This window comes from Carettochelys insculpta, chromosome 22 (assembly GCF_033958435.1).
Source record: "Carettochelys insculpta isolate YL-2023 chromosome 22, ASM3395843v1, whole genome shotgun sequence".
NCBI classification, from domain to species: Eukaryota; Metazoa; Chordata; order Testudines; family Carettochelyidae; genus Carettochelys; species Carettochelys insculpta.
Window position 1 is genome coordinate 11,598,021 of NC_134158.1, and position 16,506 is coordinate 11,614,526.

Genomic DNA, 16,506 nt, shown 5'->3' on the forward strand with positions numbered 1-16,506 from the left:
GCACATTCTCATGGTCCTCAACTAACATCACATATGCAAACAATGCCCAGATGCTTTGTATATTGGACAGACTTCAAACTCTCTTAGACAAAGAATTAATGGGCATAAAACAGATATAAAAACACTCCTGATTCACAACCTGTCAGCCAGCATGTTAATGGAGTGGACCATTCTGTTAATGACCTGAAAGTCTGCGTTTTTCTGAAGAGGAATTTTCACAACAGTTTGGAAAGAGAGGCTGCTGAACTCTCTTTTATATTCAAATTTGACACATTAACACGTGGTTTGAACCAGGATGGGAATTTTCTAGCTCATAGAGGCTCTTTTGCATACTTCACTTTATCTAATTCTTGACCTCCCCCTCCACGACCTTCTGCCCCTCTGCTCTCTGATTTGCTCACCTTGATAATATTTTTCTGATTTGTCAACCTTGATTACTATTTTTGGATCTCTGTGCCTTAAATATTGAGTCTGTCCTGGTATGGCTATGATCTGAAGAAGCGGGTCTGTCACACGAAAGCTCATCACCCGATAAATTATTGTGTTAGTCTTTAAAGTGTCACTGGACTGCTTTTTTGTTTTGATAGTATATAGATTAGCACAGCTATCTCTCTGTTACCCTCCCTCCTTGGGGTGTCAGCAGATAGATTCTGACAAAGTTACACTCCCTCTCAGGGGCATCAGGGTAGATACTGACACAGATATACTCCCAGTGGGGGGTGCCATTGGGGAGACAGAGATACTGACACTGACACTGTGGGGGTATTGGCGGATAGATACTGACACATATGTACACTTTTGGGGGTGTCAGCAGGTAGATACTGACATGGATACTCTCTCTGTTGGGAGTGTTGGTGGGTAGATACGGACACAGATACTCTCCCTGTCAGGGGTGTTGGCAGGCAGATATTAAAAAAGATACTATCACTCTCCGGGGTGTTGGCAGGTAGATACTAACAGAGATATGCTCCCTGTCGGGGTATCAGCAGGTAGATACTGACAAGAGATATGCTCCCCATTGGGGGTGTTGGCGGGTGGATACTAACACAGATAGTCAGTGGGTAGATTTAACAGAGATATGCTTCCTGTTGGGGGTGTTAGCAGGTAAATACTGACATACAATCCCTCTTGCGGGTGTCAGTGGGCATATACTGACACAGATAGGTTCCATGTGGGGGAAGTCGGCAGGTAGATACTAACACAGATACACTGCCTGCGGGGAAAATCAGCAGGTAGATACTGACACAGATACGCTACGGGGGGAGTGTCAGAGGGTAGATAATGACAGAGATACACTATGGGGGATGTCAGAGGGTAGATACTGACAGAGATACAGTATAGGGGGTGTCAGAAGACAGATACTGAAAGAGATACTCTACGGGAGGTGTCACAGGTTAGATACTGACAAAGACATGCTATGGGGGGTGTCAGAGGGTAGATATTGACACAGATACACTGCAGGCAGGTGTCACAGGGTAGATACTGACAGAGATACGTTGTGGGGCAGCATCAGAGGGTAGATACTGACAGAGATATGCTGCGGGGGGTTTCAGAGGGTAGATACTGACTGAGATACGCTGCAGGGGGTGTCAGAGAGTAGATACTGACACAGATACGCTACGGGGGGGTGTAAGAGGGTAGACGGTGACAGAGGTACGCTGCGGGGGGGTGTCAGAGGGCAGATAGTGACACAGATACGCTGGGGGGCGGTGTCAGAGGGTAGATACTGACACAGATACGCTGCAGGGGGTGACAGAGTAGATACTGACAGAGATACGCTGTGGGGGGATGTCAGAGGGTATAGACTGACAGATACACAGTGCGGGGACTTTCAGAGGGTAGATACTGACAGAGATACGCTGCAGGGGGTTTCAGAGGGTAGATACTGACAGATACACAGTGCGGGGACTTTCAGAGGGTAGATACTGACAGAGATACGCTGTGGGGGGATGTCAGAGGGTATAGACTGACAGATACACAGTGCGGGGACTTTCAGAGGGTAGATACTGACAGAGATACGCTGCAGGGGGTTTCAGAGGGTAGATACTGACAGAGATATGCTGCAGGGGGTGTCAGAGGGTAGATACTGACAGAGATACGCTGCAGGGGGTGTCAGAGGGTAGATACTGACAGAGATACGCTGCAGGGGGTGTCAGAGGGTAGATACTGACAGAGATACGCTGCAGGGGGTGTCAGAGGGTAGGTACTAACACAGATACGTTCAGTTTTGGGGATGTCGGCGAGTAGACGATGACACCGACGCTCTCCCTCTTGGAGGTGTCGCATATGGTAACCTTGATCCCGTCTCTTCCTCAGCGTCGCTGGCGCCCCTCATGGCCAGACTCTGTCGACTCGCTCCCTCGCCCGAGAGTCTTCTCTCACCCTGAACATGACACCCGGCGTTCGCGGGAGCGGGACCTTGATCCCTAAGTCCCTCTGTTCTCGGCTCGGGACCCGCCGAAGGCCCAGCCCGGCCGACCGAGCTCGCCCCTTGAGTTCCGCTTTGCTTTGCTTCGCTTCGCTGCGCTCCCGCCCGGGCCTTCCACCTCGCACCCCTTGTTCGCAGCAAGGGGACGCGGTCGCACGAACATCGGTGGGGCTCGGGTGTCACTCCAAGCCCGCCCCTGCCCTCCAGTTCTCGCGGGAGTAGCTCTTCCCGCCCACGCTTCTGTTTTCGCGGGAGTCGCCGGTTGCCCTCTTCCCCAGGTCTCGCGAGATCCTCTCAGGGGCCTAACGCCGTTTTCGCCAGATCTCGCGAGATCTGCCCTCGCCCCGGCCTTGCCCGCTCAGTCCAGCTCTTGCGAGAGTCAGCAGGCTCGCGCTGTGAGATGGCGGCTCTGCCCGGCTCTCCCTCGGCCGTCCCGGCCGCGGCCCCCGGCCCGCCCGGCTATCGGCCCTTCGCGCCCGAGGCGCTGGGCCTGGCCCCTGGCTGGCGCCTCACGGGCTTTGGGGAGCTGCGCGGCTGAGGCTGCAAAGTCCCGCAGGAGACGCTGCTCAGGCTCCTGGCGGGGCTGGGCGGGGGCGGGGCCGCTGTCGCGGTCGCGGGGGGCGAGCCCGCGGGGCCCTCGCTGGGTGAGCGGGGCGGGGGAGCAGAGGGGCCGGGGGAGCGGGACTGGACTGAGTGGCACCCTGCGTGTGGCTGCGGGGAGCGGAGGGGGTCGGGGCTGAGTGAGAGGGGGCTGTTCATGGGGGAGGAACAACCGAGGCCTGTAGCAATGGGGAGGAGTGTGTAGGCCCAGGGGCATCGTGCTGTCGGGTGGTTGTAGAGGGCGGAAGGCTGTACAGAGTCTGCAGTAAGGAGGAGGGTTGCGGCTGTGAGGGGAGCCTTAGGGTGTTGGTTGCATCTGGGAGCTGAGGGACAAGGGTTGTGGGGGGTAGGCCGAGGGTCAGTTTTGAGGCGGTAGTGGAGGGTTGGGTGTGAGCCAGGCTTTGGGGTGGTGAGGGACTTGATGTAGAAGACAATTAGAGTGGTGGTAGTGGATGGCTCAAGGTGCATGATGTGGGGCATGGGGATTATAAGTAGGCAGGTTGCTGGTGTGAATGGCTCCATCTTCTGCTCATAGGCATTGGGATGGATTCCTGCGTCATTCCTCTCCGGCATGGGGGTCTTTCCCTTGTACAGACTACAGACTTCTTCTACCCACTGGTTGAGGATCCCTACATGATGGTATGAGCTGGAGTGGGTTCCAGAGGGGTAGGGGAAGGGAACAAGTAATGCCAGAGCTAGGGATCGTGTATGTGATGGCTGGTGGAAGGTGACTGTCTTGGGCCTGCCTTCTTTATGGGGCTCAGCATGGAGGTGATGTGGGACAGGGGATACTGTCTGGTTTAGAGCGCAGGAAACAGAATCCCCTCTGGTACAGAGCTCATGGTGCAGGGAATGGGCTCGGGGGTGTCTTGAGGCTCAGACCCCTGGGGAATGGGGTATGGCTCTGACACTGTCAACCCACAACGTGTGGGATGGGACTCAAGTGGCACATGCATTCCTGGGCTCAGAGCCTGAGTCATGGAAGGTAGGTCCCTTGGGTCACCCTCGCATGCCTGTGTTCCAGGGCCGTATCGCCTGTGCCAACGTGCTAAGTGATCTCTACGCCATGGGGATCACCGAGTGTGACAATATGTTGATGCTGCTGAGTGTCAGCCAGAAAATGACTGATGAGGTGAGGCTGGGGTGTTGGGGAGAAGGGCTGTCTATGTGCTGTGGGGCCTTCTTGTCTTGATGGGTGGGGTCCGTGTGTTGCTGCACACTGGTTTTGGATGGATCATCCCTTCCATAACAGGAGAGGTAAAGGTAGCATAGTGAGAAGGGTTTATAGGGTGAAGCAGCTGCTGCCCCAGAGTAGGCAGCCTGAGAGCATCCCTGCTCTGGAAGGTGCAGGTCAGATAGCCAGGCCCCCACTTATTATTCCAGGAGATGGTGGGACAGGTCTTTGTCCCCTGCTGGAATACTCTGCTGCTAGGGAAGGGAGAGACTGAGCCCTCTCTTCGGTCTGATCCAGACTAGCCTCAACCTGGTTTGGCCCAGGCTCTCCATCCATCTTCCTTTCCTAGTTCCCAGGTAGGAAATTCTCTGGTGGCCTGCATGACATCTCCTAGTACTTTAGTGATGTAACTGGGCAGCACTTCCTGTATGTATCGGTCCAAGACTGACTTGCCTTTGTGCTTGTGCCAGAGACTTTGCATGGGGTTCAGATTCCCCAGCAATGCTAATCCAAAAATGGTCCTGCTTTTTATCTATAACTTCTTGGTCCTCTTTCTCTCTCTGTGGCAAAGAGGGCTAAGGATATGGGCAGCGGCCTAGGATGTGAGATACCACCGGGGTAGTGAAGGGATTGTCATGCAGGCAGTGAAGGGAGAGAACAGGGTTAATAGAATAGTGTGGAGACATTTTTAATAAAGTAAGGAAATGAGCAGTCTCCAGACCGGTGTTACTGAAGAGATAAGCTTGCCCAAGACTGTCTCAGCCCTTTCAGTATGTGGAGATTGGCAGAACAGCAATTCTAGAAGTAGAACATAAAGGTATAGACCTTCCTGCCACCACATCCTGAGCTGTGCTGTTCCCCAGCATACCAAGAACACACACACCAGCACCTTAGGGCTACGTCTACACGTGCACCCAACTTCGAAATAGCTTATTTCAATGTTGCGACATCGAAATAGGCTATTTCGATGAATAACGTCTACACGGCCTCCAGGGCTGGCAACGTCGATGTTCAACTTCGACGTTGCTCAGCCCAACATCGAAATAGGCACAGCGAGGGAACGTCTACACGCCAAAGTAGCACACATCGAAATAAGGGAGCCAGGCACAGCTGCAGACAGGGTCACGGGGCGGACTCAACAGCAAGTCGCTCCCTTAAAGGGCCCCTCCCAGACACACTTTCATTAAACAGTGCAAGATACACAGAGCCAACAACTAGTTGCAGACCCTGTATATGCAGCACGGACCCCCAGCTGCAGCAGCAGCAGCCAGAAGCCCTGGGCTAAGGGCTGCTGCCCACGGTGACCACAGAGCCCCGCAAGGGCTGGAGAGAGAGTATCTCTCAACCCCCCAGCTGATGGCCGCCATGGAGGACCCCGCTATTTCGATGTTGCGGGACACGGATCGTCTACACGTCCCTACTTCGATGTTGAACGTCGAAGTAGGGCGCTATTCCCATCCCCTCATGGGGTTAGCGACTTCGACGTCTCGCCGCCTAACGTCGATTTCAACTTCGAAATAGCGCCCAACACGTGTATACGTGACGGGCGCTATTTCGAAGTTACTGCCGCTACTTCGAAGTAGCGTGCACGTGTAGACGCAGCTTAGATGTCCCATATCATGTGAATTCAGCAGGGTAAAGTCCAGCACCACCTCTTTGCCAAGACAGCTGGGGGATGGGTCAGGGACACTGAGCAGGCACCATCTTCTTTGCTCTGTGTGGAGATGAAGAGCCAGTTCCACCCAGACAACACCAGATGAGTTCTTTGCATTCCCCTACTTTGCTCCTGTAGTGAGAGCTTTATATCAGTCAGTGATTTCATCTAGCCCTCACTGAGCCCTGTGGGATACAGTAGTATATGACCCTCTGGTGTGAGCAGACAAGACTTTCTTGCACCTCTCCTGGCTCAGCCTGCAGAATTTAGCACTGAACTGCAGCATTGTTTGGGTTTCATGGGCAGTCATTCCCAGCAGGGTAGCAGTTGTCGCCCCTCACTTAGCACAGCTGTGTCATGCAGGAGCTCAGGGGCATGCTTCCATTCAAATCTGGAACACAACACAAATAATGGCAGGTTTTTAGGGTTTGAACTATTTCCTGTGGCTTGTGCCAGCCCTGGGGGAGAAGACATTTTGTATTGCAGGAATACTATGTACCTTTGTATTTCCTGGTTTCCAGAGTCTCTAGCTACTTTACACATTGTGGAAAGGCAAGAGACAGCACCAGACAGCTTGGACTTGGCATGAACAAAGCGTTGAGGGAGTTACTCAAAGGAGAAAGTCCATGTGATGTCACTGCCATTCTAGTGTGTGTTTGCATGTGTGTTTCTCATCCCCCCACTCCCTGGTACAGCTCTGTGGGAGGCTCTTTACATTGAGCAGTAAAGCAAACAACTCTTTGGTTATCTTGTCAGCAACCAGCAGTCAGTGCTTCAAGTCCCTAGACCCCATCCAACAATATGGTGCACATCACACATGTTGCTTTCATTCTAATAGGATGTTGACCTGTTTATTTTCATGAGCGCACACTTGAACAAAGTAGGGTCCATGCTACAGAGACTGGTTATTGTCTCTTCATTCTGAGACTGCTTCCTGGCCTCCCCAGCTCACTCTGGGAGAGTGCCTTTCTGTCCTGGCATGTTTTCCAGTGTCTGAAGTCCTTCCATTTTTTGTGAGTGGACCCAATTAAATTCTGATTTATGACCTTTAACTGTAGATATTAGGTCATCTGCCTTGTCAGTCTGACTGGCTCTGTTGCATTGTGGTTCTTTTCCATTCCTCCTACCAATTCACTCTCTGTAAATACTGAAATGTTGGCAGACCTCAAACTCTGGCCCTCATTTGCTGTTACCATGTTGGTGTCTCGCATTTCTGGCTTTCCTGAGGCGCACCCTACCTTCCTACCATACAGGGCCCCTGAGCTGCTAATAGCCCCACAGGCTTTTCACTGACCTGCATTCTCACCTCTTCAGGAGCGTGAAAAGATCATGCCATTGATAATCAAAGGTTTCCGGGATGCTGCAGAGGATGGTGGGACATCAGTGACAGGCGGACAGACTGTATTGAATCCCTGGATCATCATTGGGGGCGTTGCTACTGTGGTGTGTCAGCCCAACGAATTCATCATGTGAGTGAGGAGCAGTGAAGCTAGTGCCAGAGATCCAGGGCAAGGGGCTGCCTGAGGTGCCAGAAGTCCCAGGGGCAGAGGATGGCCTGTGATGTGCACAGCACCTCAACGGGGGGAGTATGCAGAGGTTGCAGATTTAGGTGGTCTGGGCTGTGTGCCAGCTACTGTGCAGGTCCTTGGAACTAGCTCTAAAGAGACCATGAGGATAAGCTTGGCAACTCTCTGACTCATTTGGGGTTTTCACATTCCAGCACCACTGTGTCCTGCTATGGTCTCTTACTGTGAAGCCCCCATCGTTCAGTCTCCTGGAGAGATCTTTGTGCCTTCGGGGAGCAGTGCAGTCAGCAAATAATGCTGCAGAGAAGCTGTTTCAGAACAGATAGTTTTGGGCTCTGGCTTCGGAGAGTTCTTAGGTCCACATGGGAAAGCCATGCTCCTCAGGCCATATTGGTAGATACAGTGGCTGGAGGGCACAGCTGGGGTGTGTCTCAGTTTACGGTTGTGTCTATTTCAGGCCAGACAGTGCGGTTCCTGGAGATGTGCTGGTGCTCACCAAGCCGCTAGGCACACAGGTGGCTGTCAGCGCCCACCAGTGGCTGGATATCGTATGTATTCGCCTGCTGCTCTTGTTGCCCTGTTATGCTTGAACACCCTGCAGTCGGGGAAGGAGAGGAAATTGGGAGTGAGGGGAGAGCCCCTCACAGATCCTATAGCCCAGGGGGATAGAACATCCACAAGATGGGCAACAGGCCTTGCTTTGGGACACTGCATGCTGATTTGAGGTGATTGAGCCCCCCAGAAGGGAGGTGGAACACAAGTCTGAATGCCTCTTACTGTCTTATTTCTTTTCCAGCCTGAGCGGTGGAACAAGATTAAGCTGGTGGTGTCCAGAGATGATGTGGAGCTGGCCTACCAGGAAGCCATGTTCAGTATGGCCATGCTGAACAGGACTGGTAGGCACCTGTCACTGGTGGGGAGCATGGGCTGGTCTGTCCTGCAGTTCTCAGCAGGAGCTTGGCTGAGCTTGTGGCAGCAGGACCTGCTTTCTATCTCACTGACTGGAGCCAGTAGCCAGAGCAGCCTCAATTCCTTGTCTTGTGAGCAAGAGGTTAAGCTAAGCAGTATGATCTGAGGTCTGTGCTTGGCTGGGAGCCCACAGGGGACCACCCACTCCTCTGCAGGCATTAAGCTCCCAGAAGAGGAAAAGATGAGGTCCTGGCCATGTAAGATGCATAAAATATGCCCCCATCAGGGGCTAGCAATGCAGCATCTCCCAGACTGGCCTCTCCTCCCATCCCACAGCTGCCAGCTTGATGCACACTTTCAACGCTCATGCCGCCACCGACATCACAGGCTTTGGGATCCTAGGCCATGCCCAGAACCTGGCCAAGCAGCAGCGCAGTGAAGTCTCTTTTGTCATCCATAACCTCCCTGTCATTGCCAAGATGGCTGCCATCAGCAAGGCCTGTGGGAACCGGTTTGGACTGCTGCAGGGCACATCCCCGGAGACATCAGGTAGGGCAGAGAGCCAGGGTCCCAAGAATTGCAAATGGTTTTGTAATTCACCTCACCATGGCCAGTTGGAAACTGCTGTCTCTCATCATCAGGCCTGCACATCCCCCAGGGACCTTCGGGGAAGCTGCTGGGACAATTTTGTAGATCAGAAGCTTGGCATCTCTAGGGTGAAGCTGGGACAAGACAACATGCATTTGGTGCTAGAGCCTCATGTGGGACAGCCTGTGACCAGAATGGGAGGCCTAGGTGTTGAGGGAGAGATGCCTGTGACTAACCTGGCAGAGCAAAATCTAGTACTTTCTTTTTCCATTATTGACTGACTCCATTCTCCTGGGCTGACTGCCAGGCCTTAGTCACCCTGCCTTGCATTCTCTGCCAGGGGCTCATACGTTGTCCCCAGGAAATGCGTATGCACCCACTCTACTTAGCTGCTGGGCTGCACCTGTACACATACTAGGTCTGCATAGGCCAGGGAAAAGCTTCCATCCCTTCCTGAGCTGCTCATATAGGTCCAATTGCAGAAGGGTTTTGGGGGGCCGACAGGAACCCTCCCCCCAAGAGTGCTACTGACTACATGGCAATGGGGCTTGCGGGCAAATCAATACCCTTTACCCCCACAGAGTGTCCCCCTCTCTCTTTGCAGGAGGGCTGCTAATCTGCCTGCCTCGGGAGCAAGCCGCCCGCTTTTGTGCAGAAATAAAGTCTCCCAAATATGGGGAGGGGCACCAGGCTTGGATCATCGGCATTGTGGAGAAGGGGAACCAGACAGCACGCATCATCGACAAGCCTCGCATCATTGAAGTGACTCCCCGGGGTGCCACAGCCTCCCCCCAAGATAACAACTCAAGTGCCAGTCCTGAAGCAGCCTCGTGAGATGGCAGAGCCTCCTTCCCTTGGCCATTATAGGCTCTGCACACAGATGCGGGTCTGGCTGCTGTCTTGTCTCTGGGAATGAGGAAGTTGTACCATCCTAGCCTTATGCAGGAGCAGTACAGTGATCAGACAGCTCCCCTTCCCAAGGTCAAGACACCCAAGGCAAGGCCCTTTCAGACTGTGCTTAGGCATAGCGTCCCACCCCTGCCTCCCCGACAGGCTGATCTGGGGTGAATGTGACATGGCTAAATGGTTCCTGCTGGTGACACCAATGAGTTAGTTCTTAGGGATAAATACTTGTGATGTAGAGCAGCTGGTAATTTCTGACTGGAATTATTTATTGGGATATTGGGATGAGCCTTTATGCTTGGTGCTCGCCCAGCCTTTGTTCAGACTGAGCAGCTGATATGAAGGCTGGGAGGGTTGGGCTAGGCCATGTGGTGGGCATGTGCCCTTGCTCTCTTCAATGAAGCTCCTCCCCTTAAACCCCATGAGGGCTAGGAGGAGTCGAGGACCCCATAGAGGGAAGGGCTCCTGTTCAGCCAGATGGATTGATTCTTAGGTTGTAAATTCCTGGTGATTTGTTCAATAAATGCCCATTTCTATATGTGTTGTGGTGGTCAGTTGGCAGGGAAGGAGCAGGAAACACTGCACCACCTCCATTCCCAGAGGTTTTGCAATGAAGTCACATCAGAAGTGGCACTGTCAAAGTAGGAAGGGTGAGGGCCAAAAGTCAGTCAGTCAGAGGTAGCCTGGCCTGAATGTTCATTTGCAGTGGTGGCATGCTAAATGTAGAGCACAGGGCAGCCTTACAGACCCATGGATAGCCTATTATGCCACAGCCCTTCACATGATGTATTTTAATACACCGTCAGTCAGGACAGGCTGTGCAAGTGAGACTGCCCAAGGGGCATGTGCATGCAAAAGTGGTGGGAGAATGTAGCCTGGGTGCTTGGAGTGGAGTGTGACTGCCCACTAAGGGTGTGAAGCTTAGGACTTGGGGGCTGCCATGTGATTTTTCCCCCCCCACCCCCCGGGGTGTTCTCTGTTTTGGCCTTTTTAATGCACTTTGCAAACTGATTATAAGAACATAAGAATGGCCATACTGGGTCAGACCAAAGGTCCATCAAGCCCAGCATCCCATCTGCCGACGGTGGCCAATGCCAGGTGCCCCAGAGAAGGATAACAGAAGACAATGATCAAGTGATTTATCTCCTGCCATCCATCTCCTGCCCTTGTTATGAAGGCTAGGGCACCATACTTTATCCCTGGCTAATAGCCATTTATGGACCTAACCTGCAAAAATTTATCAAGCTCTTTTTTAAACCCTAATAGAGTCCTGGCCTTCACAGCCTCCTCGGGCAAGGAGTTCCACAGGTTGACTGTGTGCTGTGTGAAGAAAAATTTCCTTTTATTAGTTTTGAACCTACTACCCATCAATTTCATTTGGTGTCCCCTAGTTCTTGTATTATGGGAAAAGGTAAATAATTTTTCTATATTCACTTTCTCCACACCATTTATGATTTTATATACTTCTATCATATCGCCCCTCAATCGCCTTTTTTCCAAACTGAAAAGTCCCAGTCTCTCTAGCCTCTCCCCATATGGGACCCTTTCCAAGCCCCTAATCATCTTAGTCGCCCTTTTCTGAACCTTTTCTAATGCCAATATATCTTTTTTGAGGTGAGGAGACCACATCTGCACGCAGTACTCGAGATGTGGGCGTACCATAGTTTTATATAGGGGAAGTATGATATCTTTTGTCTTATTATCGATCCCTTTTTTAATAATTCCTAACATCCTATTTGCCTTACTAACTGCCGCTGCACACTGCGTGGATGTCTTCAGAGAACTATCCACTATAACTCCAAGATCCCTTTCCTGATATGTCGTAGCTAAATTTGACCCCATCATGTAGTACGTGTAATTTGGGTTATTTTTTCCAACATGCATTACCTTACACTTACCCACATTAAATTTCATTTGCCATTTTGCTGCCCAATCACTCAGTTTGCTGAGATCTTTTTGTAGTTCTTCACAATCCCTTTTGCTTTTGACTGTCCTGAACAACTTGGTGTCATCTGCAAACTTTGCCACCTCACTGCTTACCTCATTTTCTAGATCATTGATGAACAAGTTGAACAGGATCGGTCCCAGGACTGAGCCCTGGGGAACACCACTAGTTACCCCCCTCCATTGTGAAAATTTACCATTTATTCCAACCCTTTGTTTTCTGTCTTTTAACCAATTCCCGATCCATGAAAGGACCTTTCCTCCTATCCCATGACCACCTAATTTACATAAAAGCCTTTGGTGTGGGACCGTGTCAAAGGCTTTCTGGAAATCTAGGTATATTATGTCCACTGGGTGCCCCTTGTCCGCATGTTTATTAACCCCTTCAAAGAATTCTAATAGATTAGACAGACACAACTTCCCTCTGCAGAAACCATGCTGACTTTTGCCCAACAATTCGTGCTCTTCTATGTGCCTTGCAATTTTACTCTTTACTAGTGTTTCTACTAATTTGCCTGGTACTGATGTTAAACTTATCGGTCTATAATTGCCAGGATCTCCTCTAGAGCCTTTTTTAAATATTGGTGTTATATTGGCCGTCTTCCAGTCATTTGGTACCAAAGTGGATTTAAAGGATAGGTTACAAACCACTGTTAATAACTCCGCAATTTCACATTTGAGTTCTTTCAGAACCCTTGGGTGAATGCCGTCTGGTCCTGGAGACTTGTTACTATTCAGCTTATCAATTAATTCCAAAACCTCCTCTAATGTCACTTCAATCTGAGTGAGTTCCTCAGATTTGTTGCCTAAAAAGGCTGGCTCAGATTTAGGAACCTCTGTAACAGCTTCAGCCGTGAAGACTGAAGCAAAGAAATCATTTAATCGCTCCACAATGGCACTGTCTTCCTTGATCGCTCCTTTTATATCTTCATCATCCAAGGGCCCCACTGCTTTTTTAGCAGGCTTCCTGCTTCTAATGTATTTAAAAAACATTTTACTATTGTTTTTTGAATTTTTGGCTAGCTGTTCCTCAAACTCTTTTTTGGCTTTTCTTACTACATTATGACACTTAATTTGGGAGTGTTTATGTTCCTTTCTATTTTCCTCACTAGGATTTGACTTCCACTTTTTAAAAGCTGCCCTTTTCTCTCTCACTGCCTTTTTAACATGGCTGTTTAGCCATGGTGGTTCTTTGTTAGGTCTCTTACTGTGTTTTTTTATTTGGGGTATACATTTAAGTTGGGCCTCTAGTATGGTGTCTTTAAACAGTTTCCATGCAGCTTCCAGGGATTTTAGTTTAATTACTCTACCTTTTAGTTTCTGTTTAACTAGCTTCCTCATTTTAGTGTAATTCCCCTTTTTGAAATTAAATGCCAGAGTGTTTGACCGCTGTGGTGTTCTTCCCAACACAGGAATATTAAAAGTTATTATATTGTGGTCACTATTTCCAAGCGGTCCAGTAACAGTTACCTCTTGGACCAGATCCTGCGTTCCAGTCAAGACTAGATCGAGAATCGACTCTCCCCTTGTGGGTTCCTGTACTAGCTGCTCCAAGAAGCAGTCATTTAAGGCATCAAGAAATTTAATCTCTGAATCCCGTCCTGAGGTGACATGCACCCAATCAATATGGGGATAATTGAAATCTCCTATTATTACTGTGTTTTTTATTTTGATAGCCTCTCTAATCTCCCTCATCATTTCAGCATCACTATCACTGTCCTGGTTAGGTGGTCGGTAATATATTCCTAATGCCATATTCATATTAGAGGAATGTATTGTTATCCATAATGATTCTATGGAACATTTTGATTCCTTTAGGATTTTTACTTCATTTGATTCTATATTATCCTTCACATATAGTACCACTCCGCCACCCGCACGACCTGTTCTGTCTTTCCGATATAATTTATATCCCGGTATGATAGTGTCCCACTGATTTTCCTCATTCCACCATGTTTCTGAGATGCCTATTATGTCAACTTCCTCCTTTGATATGAGGTACTCCAGTTCACCCATCTTATTAGACATCTTATTATGGGGATGGAGGAGTGAAGAGAGGAAACCCCACAAAAGCTTCCTGAACCCAGGCATATAATTCTGCCATGCAGGGCATGGTCTCACCATACAGGCCAGGGAAGGTTGTGTTTGAGGTAGGGGAGTGGGGTTAGGTGGCTGGTCTGTTTGAGTGAGGTGATAGCGACTGCTGAAGCTGGAAACAATTATACTAGTTCTGGGGTAGCCAACCAGTTAGCGGCTAAGAGCCATGTTGGTAATGTGTGTGAAGAGCCACATTATATATATTTAGTTTTATATAGCTATACATAGAACATGTGGCTCAGCGCTCTGCCCCTCTCAGAGCCAGGCACCCCTGCTTTAATCTAATCTCCCCACTCCAGAACCCCCAGCTCCCCCCCATAGCCAGGCACCCCCTGCCTTCTCATAGAATCATAGAAGAGTAGGACTGGAAGGGACCTCGAGAGGCCATCGAGTCCAGCCCCCTGCCCTCATGGCAGGACCAAGCACTTTCTAGACCATCCCTGAAAGCCATCTATCTAACCTCTTCTTAAATATCTCCAGTGATGGAGATTCTACCACCTCCCTTGGTAATTCGTTCCACTGTTTGATCACCCTGACAGTTAGGAACTTTTTCCTAATGTCCAACCTGAACCTCCCCTGCTGCAATTTAAGTCCATTGCCTCTTGTTCTATCCTCAGAGGCAAGGACGAACAAGTTCCCTCCCTCTGCCTTATGATACCCTTTTAGATACCTGAAAACTGCTATCATGTGCCCCCTCAATCTTCTCTTTTCCAAACTAAACAAGTCCAATTCTTTCAGCCTTTCCTCATAGGTCATGTTCTCTAGACCTTTGATCATTCTCGTTGCTCTCCTCTGGACCCTCTCCAATTTCTCCACATCCTGAACTGCGGTGCCCAGAACTGAACACAATACTCCAGCTGAGGCCTAACCACCGCAGAGTAGAGCGGGAGAATGACTTCTCGTGTTTTGTTCACAACACACCTGTTAATGCATCCTAGAATCATGTTTGCTTTTTTTTGCAACAGCATCACACTGTTGACTCATATTTAGCTTGTGGTCCAGTATAACCCCTAGATCCCTTTCTGCTGTACTCATTCCTAGGCAGTCCTTTCCCATTCTGTGTGTGTGACACTGATTGTTCCTAAGTGGAGCACTTTGCATTTGTCCTTATTAAACTTCATCCTGTTTACCTCAGCCCATTTCTCCAGTTTATCCAGATCCTTTTGAATTATGACCCTATCCTCCAAAGAAGTTGCAACCCCTCCCAGCTTGGTATCATCTGCAAACTTAATAAGTGTACTTTCTATGTCAATATCTAAATCGTTAATGAAGATACTGAACAGAACCAGTCCTAAAACAGACCCCTGCAGAACCCTACTAGTTATACTTTTCCAGCAGGATTGAAAACCATTAATAACTACTCTCTGGGTACGGTTATCCAGCCAGTTGTTCACCCACCTTATAGTAGCCCCATCTAAGTTGTATTTGAGTAGTTTATTGATAAGTATATTATGTGAGACCGTGTCAAATGCTTTACTGAAGTCTAGGTACATCACATCCACCACTTCTCCCTTATCGTTATGCTATCAAAGAAAGCTATTAGATTGGTTTGACATGATCTGTTTTTAACAAAACCATGCTGGCTGTTCCCTATCACCTTAGCACCTTCCAATTGCTTGCAGATGAATTCTTTAATGACCTGCTCCATTATCTTTCCTGGAACAGAAGTTAAGCTGACTGGCCTGTAGTTTCCCGGGTTATTCTTGTTCCCCTTTTTATAAATGGGTACTATATTTGCCCTTTTCCAGTCTTCTGGAATCTCTCCCATCTCCCATGATTTTCCAAAAATGATTGCTAAAGGCTCAGATACCTCTTCTGTCAGCTCCTTGAGGCTTCTAGGATGCATTTCATCAGGCCCTGGTGATTTGCAGACATCTAATTTTTCTAAGTAAATTTTAATGTTCTTTTCGTATTTCAACTTCTAAACCTACCCCTTTTTCACTAGCATTCTCTATGTCAGGCACTCCTTCAGATTTCTCAGTGAAGACCGAAACAAAGAAATCATTAAACATCTCTGCCATTTCCAAATTCCGTTACTGTTTCTCCCTCGTCACTGACCAATGGCCCTACCCTCTCCTTGGTCTTCCTCTTGTTACCAATGCATTTGTAAAAAGCCTTCTTGTTTCCCTTTATGCTTGTAGCTAGCTTGAGCTCATTTTGTGCCTTAGCCTTTCTAATCTTGCTCCTGCATGCTCATGTTGTTTGCCTGTATTCATCCTTTGTAATTTGTCCTAGTGTCCATTTCTTATACAATTCCTTTTTTAGTTTGAGATCATGCAAGATCTCCTGGTTAAGCCAAGGCAGTCTTTTGCCATGTTTTCTATCTTTCCTACGCAGCGGGGTAGCTTGCTTTTGGGCCCTTAATAATGTCCCTTTGAAAAACTGCCAACTCTCCTCAGCCGTTTTTCCCCTCATTTTAGGTTCCTATGGGACCTTACCTACCAGCTGTCTGAGTTTACCAAAATCTGCCTTCCTGAAATCCATTATCTCTATTGTACTGTTTTCCCTTCTACCCTTCCTTAGAATTGTGAACTCTATGATTTCATGATCACTTTCACCCAAGCATCCTTCTGCTTTCAAATTCTCAATAATTTCCTCCCTATTTGTTAAAATTAAATCTGGAACAGCTTCCCCCCGGTAGCTTTTTCAGCCTTTTGGAATAAAAAGTTGTCTGCAGTGCAAT

General features: G+C 49.1%; 1 protein-coding gene across 1 annotated transcript; it reads left to right on the plus strand.

Moving 5' to 3' along the window:
* The first annotated feature begins 2,763 nt into the window (after positions 1 to 2,763).
* Positions 2,764 to 10,320, plus strand: LOC142024492 (selenide, water dikinase 2-like). Its single transcript, XM_075016549.1, has 8 exons — positions 2,764 to 3,072; positions 3,564 to 3,667; positions 4,053 to 4,160; positions 7,171 to 7,325; positions 7,840 to 7,930; positions 8,179 to 8,278; positions 8,628 to 8,840; positions 9,484 to 10,320. The coding sequence occupies exons 1-8, from the start codon at positions 2,829 to 2,831 to the stop codon at positions 9,711 to 9,713; spliced, it is 1,245 nt and encodes a 414-aa protein (XP_074872650.1). The 5' UTR covers positions 2,764 to 2,828; the 3' UTR covers positions 9,714 to 10,320.
* Positions 10,321 to 16,506: the final 6,186 nt, after the last annotated feature.